General features: G+C 38.6%; 1 protein-coding gene across 1 annotated transcript in view; it reads right to left on the bottom strand.

The window, feature by feature from the left end:
- LOC102815899 (SPRY domain-containing protein 4-like) overlaps nucleotides 1–1,951 on the bottom strand; it is a gene marked incomplete at its 5' end in the record, with an annotated part of 5,834 nt that extends 3,883 nt beyond the window's left edge. The window contains one exon of the mRNA XM_006872728.1: nucleotides 1,937–1,951. Coding sequence (XP_006872790.1) covers nucleotides 1,937–1,951 — 15 coding nt within the window. The remainder of the gene's footprint in view (nucleotides 1–1,936) is intronic.
- Between the last annotated feature and the right edge of the window lie 7,726 nt (nucleotides 1,952–9,677).

Below are 9,677 nucleotides of genomic sequence, written 5' to 3'. Positions count from 1 at the left end.
AACAACAACAACCAACTTCTTCAGTCTGAAATTGATCAAACATGCAATCAAGATGTATTAATAATTACTGGGGATTGGAATGGAAAGGTTGGAAACAAAGAGGAAGGATGGGCCCATTGCTGGAAAATATGGCCTTGATGATAGAAATGATGCTAGAGATTGCATTATAGAATTTTGCAAGAACAGTGGTTTGTTCATTGCAAATACCGTTTTTAAACAACATGAAAAATGACTATACACATGGACCTCACCAGATGGAATACACAGAAATCAAATTGACTACTTCTGTGGAAAGAGATGGTGAACAAGCTCCATGTCTTCAGCCAAATCAAGGCCGGGGCAGACTGTGGAACAGGTCATCAATTGTTTATATGCAAATTAATGCTGAAGCTGAAAAAATTGAAAACAAGGGAACACCAAATGGTTTAAAATTAGGAAAGGTGTGCTCCAGGATTGTATTCTTTCACCATATTAATTCAATCTGTATGTTGAGCAACTAATTCAAGAAGCTGGATTATACAAAGAAAAACATGGCATCAGAATTGGAAGAACACTCATTAACAATCTGCAATATGCATATGATACAACCTTCTTGCTGAAAATGAAGAGGACTTACTGATGAAGATGGAAGACTACAGCCTTCAATATGATTGCATCTCGGTGTAAATAAAACAAAAATCCCCAGCATTGGACCAATAAACAACAGCATGTAAATGGAGAAAAGGTTGAAGTTGTGAAAAATTTCACTTTGCTTGGATCAACCATCAACACTTATTAAAGCAGCAGTCAAGAAATCCAACGACGTATTGCATTAGGCAAATCTGCTACGAAAGACCTTTTAAAGTGTTGAAGAGCAAAGATGTCTGTTTCAGGATTAAGGTGCCCCTGACCCAAGCCATGGTATTTTCAGTAACCTCATATGCATGCGAATGTTGGACAGTGAATAAGGAAGACCATAGGAGAATTGATGCATTTGAGTTGTGGTGTTGGAGGAGAATATTGAAAGTAAGTACTAAGGTGCTCTGGTATAGCGTAGTGGTTATAAATCACGCTGCGAACCACAAAGTCAGCAGTTTGAAACTACCAACTGTTCCGCTGGAGACAGATGAGGCTTTCTGCTCCCCCGTAAAGATTTACAGCCTCGGAAACCCTGGACGGGGTCCCTGTGAGTTGGAACCAACTCCATGGCACCTAACCACCATGGGCTGCCAAAAGAACAAACAGATCTGTATTGGAAGAAGTGCAGCCAGAGTGCTCCTTAGAAGCCAGGATAGCCAAACTTTGTGTCTCATATTTCAGACATTTTATCAGGAGGGACCAGCCATTGTAGAAGGATATCCTGTTTGGTAAAGTGGAGGGTCTGAGAAAGAGGAAGACCCCCAATAGATGGATTGACACAGTCATGGCAGTAATGGGCTCAGGCATGGCAATGATTGTGAGGTTAGCCCAGGACCAGGCAGTGTTTCATTCTGTTGTGCAAAGGGTCACTATTAGTCATTACTGATTTAGTGACAAATAACAACAACAACAATTCTTGGTAATAGCCTCAGGGGTCCCTTTAGTCTTTTACTAGAGAACAAGTCTGTTTGTTTGTTTTGACTTCTTTTTTTTTTTTTTTTAACCCATTCTAACTTGGATTTTCCATTATGGTCTTAGGAGACCTGATGGCTCTTTAAGTTAGATATATTGGGCTGGTAACCAGGTTGATGTTGACAGTTTAAATCTATCAGTTGCTTCATGGGAGCTGTCTACTCCCATTAAGATTTGCTGCTGTTGTTAGGTGCCATCAATTTCCTACCCATAGTGACCCCATGTACAACAGAATGAAACATTGCCTGGTTCTGTGCCGTCCTCACAACCAAGGCTATGCTTGAGACTATTACTGCTGCCACTGTGTCGGTCCATCCAGTTGGGAGTCTCGTTCTCTTTCATTGATTCTCCATTTTTCCAAACATTATGTACTTCTCCAGGGACTGGCCCCTTCTTATAATATGTCTAAAGTATGAGATGAAGTCTTGTCATCTTGTCTTCTAAGGAGCATTCTGGTTATTCAGTGTTCTTCCAACATAAATCTGTTGTTCTTCTAGCAGTCAATGATACCTTTAAAATCATGATCCATATAGTCCAAAGTCTTTGCATAATCAATTAAGCTCAGGGAAACATCTTTCTGGCATTCTCTGCTTTTAATTAAGATCCGTCTGACATCAGCAATGATATCCCTTGTTCCAGCTCCTCATCTGAATCCAGCTTGAACCGTTGGCAGTTCCCTATCAATGTACTGTTGCAGCTGTTTTTGAATTATTTTAGCAAAATTTTGCTTGCATGTAAATCATTGGACAACGTCCAATGATTTACATTAAGATTTATGATCATGGAAACCCTAAATGAGATTGCTATGATTTGAAATTGGTTCAGTGACAGTGGGTTGTGTTTGTGGTTATTGTGTTCTTTGTCACAGTGCTCAGTAGTAATGCTTGAATACCATCTAGTTCTTCTAGTGGTTAGAGGAAGTTGTTCATGTTGGCCATCAGTACTTTCAATTAATTGTTTTCTTAAGGTTTTGTTTTTCCTTTGTTCACCTGTACTTCATGTGGGAAGGGACGAATAGTTTTTTCCTAGATGACCACTTTCCATCTTTTAAGAAGTCAGATTCTACTCTCCAGACTAGGATATAGAACATTATGCTTATGAACTGTGTTCTGCCAATTGATCTAGATGCCCTTTGCAAAAATCATTTTTTGAAAGAACCAACTCTGGACATAGTGTTGGGAAGGGATTGATCAGAAGTTGAAATGGACCATTTAAGAGATTATAATAATAATTCAAGCTAGAAATAATGATCGGATTATATAGTTTAGAAAGAAATGGTGAAGAATTTAGTTCCAAATAAACTTTTCAGTAGACCTAATATGGAGCTCTGGTAGCATAGTGGTTACAAGTCGGGCTACCAAACTCAAGGTCAGCAGTTTGAAACTACCAGAGGTTCCGCGGGAAAAAGGCGTTCTGCTCACGTAAATATTTACAGCCTGGGAAATCCTGTGCAGGGTCACTGTGAGTCGGAATTGACTCCACAGTACTTAACAACAAGAAGATTTCCTGATAGATTTTATACAGGATGCGGAAAAATTTAAAAAAAAAAAAGAATCGTCAACTTTAAGGTTTGGGTGAGAGCAAATGAGCAAATGAAAGACAGGAATTATAATTTAATAAGAAAGAGAATATTAAAAATGCAATGCATATTGTGAGGGGTGGCAAAGATTTAAAAAGATTAGATTTAGAAATGTTACCTTTGAGATGCATATAATATAGGGAAGTGGAGATGGCAAATGGGCAGTTGGTTATATGAGTCTGGACATGAGAGGACTAGGCTGATAATATATGTAATTGAGAATCATCTTTGCATTCATATTTTTGAGATAGAAGATATGGAGAAGAGAAGGCACTAGAAATAGATCGGAGAGTAAAAGGGTACTGTCTCTGAAGTTAAGCAAATGAATTAAATGGCATCAAGGACAATGATGGGCTGAGTAAAATGTCAACTGAGAATTGACAAAAGGAAAGATACTAATGGTGTTCACACAAGCAGTCTTATATGTGCCTCATCATTTTTGTTTCTTTACACTGATATAGCTCCTTTTTAGTACTCCTTGCGTAGTGGTTACGAATCCGGCTGCGAACCGCAAGGTCAGCAGTTTGAAGCTACCAGCTGTTCCGTGGGAGAAAGATGAGGCTTTCTGCTTCCGTAAAGATTCACAGCCTCGGAAACCCTGTACAGGGTCGCTATGAGTCAGAACCGACTCCACGGCACATAAAAACAACAACAACTACTACTTGAAGGAGTCCTGGTGTGGCACTGTGGGTTAATGCGCCAGACTGCAAAGCAGTTTGAACTGCAAGATCGGTGGTTCAAGCTCACCAGCTGCTCCATGGAAACTCTATACAGGGTCGCTATGGGTCGGAATAGACTCGACAGCACTTCACAACAACTACTTGAAACTATGCATGTGTGTATGTGTCATTTTTGTCTTTCTGCGACTAGATGATATGTTTCCTGAAAGCAGGGACTTTGTTTTGATCCCAATCTAATTTCCAGTACTTGTAACATGCCTAATGCACGGGATAATGAGTGTTTGATGAAAGAACAAATATTCCATTGCAGTGCTCTTCTAAGTTTATTTTTCTGAATTTCTCAATACTTGAAATAAACATTGTAAATCCTTTTTAGGAAAATATTAAATTCCTAATATTTTGTTTGGATTATTTTTAAGTTGAAAAATTCACTTTCTAGTGTAAAAAAAAAGTTGACACACGCCTTCAGGATGAGACATGGGATGAGAATTCAAGAGTTTTGTTTTTAGCACAAGGTGTGTCTATCACACATCCCTACTTTAAGAATAATTAGGTGAGTAAATCCACGGGAAGGCATGGCATTACTCATAGCAGCTCTTTCTCATAATACACAAAGGGTTCTATTGTTTGTAACATTTGAATTATTCCCTGGTGATAAGTTCGGCCAGACATCAGCAATTTCCAGGAAGGAAGTGGGAAGGGTTTGAGTATGGTTGTTTAGAAGCAATCACTCCAAAGAGTTTAATATCTGTCTTTCAGGGTGTCTCTGATGCCCAGCCAAAAAAATTCGATCAATTGGAAAAATTGTACTAGATATACGTGTGTGCCTACTCTACCCAGGCCCTTAGTTTAGATAAAATGCCTCCTGTCATGTCACCAGAGGTGATCACAAGGTCATGGGATCATCTGTTGCCACCACAGGGGATAAGACCAGGGTGGTTGAACATCTATCTAGAAGATGTATATATAATGACCTTTAAACTCCAGGACCTAATTTGCAATAGTCAGCTAAGCTAATCAGATGCCCTCTGTGAGGAACTTGACCTGAACATTTGGTTCTTGGTGGATGCTTCAGTGAAAGACCTGACAGGCTGGAGTGAAGGAGACTATTAGCAAAAGTTTCATGTTCAAGGCGAATGAACAGAGGAAGCCATTGGGAACAAAAGGGCAATAGGTCATATTCAGCAGGTATGGGGAGAGAAAAGAGAGGGAGAGAGGTTTCAAACCTGTTTTTCTGTGTATCCTTCCTAAAACCTGATTGTTTTAAAATGTCCTGGATTTATATAAAACCTGTCAATATCTTTACATTCAGCCTTGTTTTCTAGAGTTGGTTTGAGTGTTATGTTTCTTATAAACAAAAAACTTTCACTAAATCATATGAAGGATAAAAGGAAAGATTAGACTCCACTAAGCAGTTAAAATTGTTATTCCAGACCGTCTGTAGGTTTCTAGCAGTTGACACTTCCTGATTCTGGTGCTTATGGAAATCTTTTTCTTCATTCTGAAAATGACCATATTATGCTCACATCTTATCCTTGCAGTTTTTTTTTTTTTCTATAGCACACCCCAAATAAAAAGAGAATATAAGTATATATATTTACAGAAAGACTGGCTAGGGAGTCTTGGTAAACTTTGGATCTATTAATGAAATATTCTCTATGCTTTCTTCCATGTCGTCATCAGATGGGCTCTAAGTTATGCTACACTAAAAAGTGAAAACCTCACTGGCTGGGAAAAAAAAAAGTTTCAAGTCTTTTGCAAGTCTGGGCAACCCTCCAGGGAGCCATTTTCTGTCTGCTGAGTCAGCATTTCACACAGCTTCACTCCTAAGTCACCTCATATCAACAATGCTTCCACTGTCACCACAGCAGGGAGGAGATGGCTGCACAGATAAGCTCCATCAATCAATTACTTCCACCAGGAAGTGATTTTTCTCACATTTCATGGACCTTAACTTATTGTTTGAGCACACTTAATTTTAAGGGGAGTGTTCCTAGGTGAAGCAAATGGTTAAGAGTTGGGCTGTTAACCAAAGTGCCCACCCAGAAGTTCCTCTGAAGAAAGACCTGGTAATCTACTTCTAAGAAAGTTAGCTATTAAAAACCTCCAAGGAACACAGTTGTACTCTGACACACATGGGGTCACCGTGAGTCAGAGTGGACTTAAGGGCAACTGATTTGTATTCTTTGTTCTAAACTCTAAGGGTACAGAAATATATGGTCTTGCTACAAGTACAAAATGAAAAGGAGATCAACTATTCTTAGGAGTAATAATGCTAATCAACATTTCTAAATAGCTGAAAGAACCCAGAGGACGTCTATCAATGCCAATGAGTAAGGACATGTGTCTTGCCTTTGCTTCATATGCTGTGATACTCTGGAATGACTTGCAGTTTCTGTCTGCTTCTTGGTTTGAATCTCTCCTTCCACCCTTGAAGCATGGCTTCCCCATTCTGGAATGGGATGTACTCCATTTAAACCAGTTTTTAATATTACAACCCCTTCCCTGAGAGTCCAGGTGTGGTGCTGTGGGTTAATACGAAAAGCCATTTAAACTGTAAGTTTGGCGGTTCAAGCTCACCAGCTGCTCCTTGGAAGCCCTATATAGGGTCACTATGGGTCGGAACTGACTTGACAGCACTTAACAACAACAACCCCTCCCCTGAAGAAAAAAATTCAAGCCTGGACTTTTAATATTAAAAAATTTTATGGACAAAATACTGAAGATACAGGATGCATCAAAAGAAAATTAAAGGAATACATAGAGTCACTGTACTGAAAAGAATTAGTTGATGTTCAGTCATTAGAAAAGGTACCATATGATCAAAAACTGATAATATTGAAGGAAGAAACCCAAACTGCACTGAAGACACTAGTGAAAAACAAGGCTTTAAGAATGGATGAAGAGGAACAGAAAGAACTGAGGATGTAGCAGTTCCCATCAGAATGCCTTTTCTCTGCAGACCTCGTTCTTGTCTTCAGCTTCTTCGCCCTGTGGCTGCTTGGACTCTGCTGTGTTTAGTTATGTTGAGTTCCATTCAAGGCAATCAAGACAGAAGTTTCATATGCCACTTTTGGACTCCACATATGAGATCTCCAGTGTTGTTTCCATGTGTTCTCTTCTTTCATTTTCTGGATGGAATCCATATTAAAGATTGAGGTCTTTGATCTTCATCAGATCAGCGATATGTTATGGGTTAATGCGCTGGACTGCAAAGCCAGTTTGAACTGCAATGTCGGTGATTCAAGCTCACCAGCTGCTACTTGGAAACCCTATACAGGGTTGCTATGGATTGGAACCAACTCAACTGCACTTAACAAGAACAACAACTGGTCACTGTGAGTTGGAATCAACTGGACAACACTTAACAACAACAACATGAGCAACTTATTCCACAGTGAGCCCCTGGCCTTGCTCTGACTGCTGATGTTGAGATTCTCCATAGTCTCCTTCCACAGATGCTGTCAGTTTGATTTCTGTGTATTATATCTGGTGAGGTGCATGTGTACAGTTACTATTTATGCTATTGAATAAAAGTATTTCCATTGAATTAAAAAAAAAAAAAAGAATGGATGGAATACAAATCAAAATATTTCAACAAACTGATGTAACACTGGAGGCACACATGCATCTTTGCCAAGACATTTGGAAAACCTGATCAACCAATTGTAAGAGATCCATACTTGTGCCCATTCCAAGGAAGGGTGATCCAATGGAATGTGGAAATCATTGAACAATATCATTAATATCACATGCAATTGAATTTTTATTGAAGACAATTACAAAATAGTTGCAGCATTACATGGACAAGGAGCTGCCAGATATTCAAGTCAGATTCAGAAGAGGACGTGGATATCGTTGCTGACATCAGGTGGATCTTGGGTGAAAGCAGAAAATATCAGAATGAAGTATACTTGTACTTTATTGGCTATACAAAGGTATTTATGTAGATCGTAATAAACTACAGACAACATTGCGAAGAATGAGCTTTCTAGAACACTTTAATTGTACTCATGAGGAATCTTTACATAAACCAAGACACAGTCATTCAAACAGAGCAAGGGGATACTGAAATATTTAAAATCAGGAAGAGGTAAATTAGGGTTATAGCCTTTCATCATTCTTATTCAATCTGTAAATTTAGCAAATAATCCAAGAAATTGGTTTATGTGAAGAAAAATATCGCATCAATATTGGAGGAAGATGCATTAATAATTTGTGATATGCAGATGACACAACCTTGCTTGCTGGAAATGAAGACTTAAAATACTTACTGATGGGGATCAAAGACTTTAGCCTTCAGTATGAATTGCACCTTGTTGTAAAGAAACAAGGATCATCACAACTGGAACAATAAATAACATCATGACAAATTAAGAAATGATTCAAGTTGTCAAAATCTTCATTTTGCTTTGATTCACAATCAACACTCATGGAAGCAACAGTCAATAAATCAAATGATGTATCATTACATTAGGCAAATCTGCTGTAAAAGACCTCTTTATAATAGCACCGTAGGATAAGAACTGGGTTGCTAACCACAATAGTGGTGGTTCAAACTCACCAGCTGCTTCTCAGAAATCCCATACAGGGTCATTATAATTTGGAACTGACTCAGTGACACTTAACAACAACAAAACTACAAAATATTAATAAGCAAAATGGTCATTTTGAAAACCAAGTTTTGCCTGGCTCAAATCATGTATTTTGTCACCTCACATTCATGTGAAAGTTGGACAATGAATAAGGAAGACAGAAGAGTTCATGTATTTGAGGTATGGTATTGGTGATGAATATTGAAAGATTTAGTCTCTCATACTTTGGATATATTATCAGGAGGGACCTACTCTTGGAGATGGTCATCATGCTTGGTAAAGTGGAGAGTCAGTGAAAAAGAGGAAGACCCCCAATGAGATGGATTGCCACAGTAGCAACAGCAATGGGCTCAAGTGTAGCAAAATTTGTGTGATCTGTGCAGAACCAGGCAATGTTTCATTCTGCTGTGCATAGGATTGCTATGAGTCGGTACCGACTGGACAGCACATAACAACAACAGCAACAGCAACATGTATATGATATATGTATCCTATTGCCATCAAGTTGGTTCTGAGTCACAGCAACCCAACAGGACAAGGTATAACTGTTTCTTTGGGTTTCACTGATTGTAGATCTTTATGAGAGCAGACAGCCTCATCTTTCTCCTGTGAAACAAGTGGTGGGTTTAAGCCACCAACCTTGTGGTTTGCAGCCCAATGATTACCTCACTGTGCCATCAGGAATTCATATAAACACACACACACACATGCATATATGAGGAAGCTATGAAAACTTTGAGAGAAAATTGCATATCTTTCTATTCCATTTTTCCATGAACTTTTAGAAGTTCCTTGGCATATGCACACACAGAATACTAGAATTCATTTTTATGAACCAGTGCCTTTTACACAAAGTTAATTTCACCTGTTTAGTTATGTACATACTTAATAGTATACTGCATAAACACCAAGCAGTATCTCTGAATGAAATGCTTTGGTATTGTTTTGACACAGAAAGCATTTTGTGTTTTATCTTCTGTCTTTATAAGTTTTAGAGTCTGTACTTTTTGTTGCTGTTCAGAGTTAAAAGTTTAAAAGGTTTTTTTTTAAATATCATGATTTAAATATCATGATTGTCTCTTTTGTTGTTGTTGTTGTTAGGTGCCATCGAGTTGGCACTGACTCATAGCCACCTCATGCACAGCAGAACAAAACACTGCCCGATCCTGGGCCAACCTCACTATTGTTGCCACACTTGAGCCCATTGATGCTGCCACTTTGCTAATCCATCTT

Source organism: Chrysochloris asiatica, unplaced genomic scaffold, assembly GCF_000296735.1.
Source record: "Chrysochloris asiatica unplaced genomic scaffold, ChrAsi1.0 scaffold00211, whole genome shotgun sequence".
In the NCBI taxonomy this organism is placed as follows: Eukaryota; Metazoa; Chordata; class Mammalia; order Afrosoricida; family Chrysochloridae; genus Chrysochloris; species Chrysochloris asiatica.
Note: the sequence above shows the minus strand (reverse complement) of the source record. Positions and strands in the feature narration are given on the sequence as shown.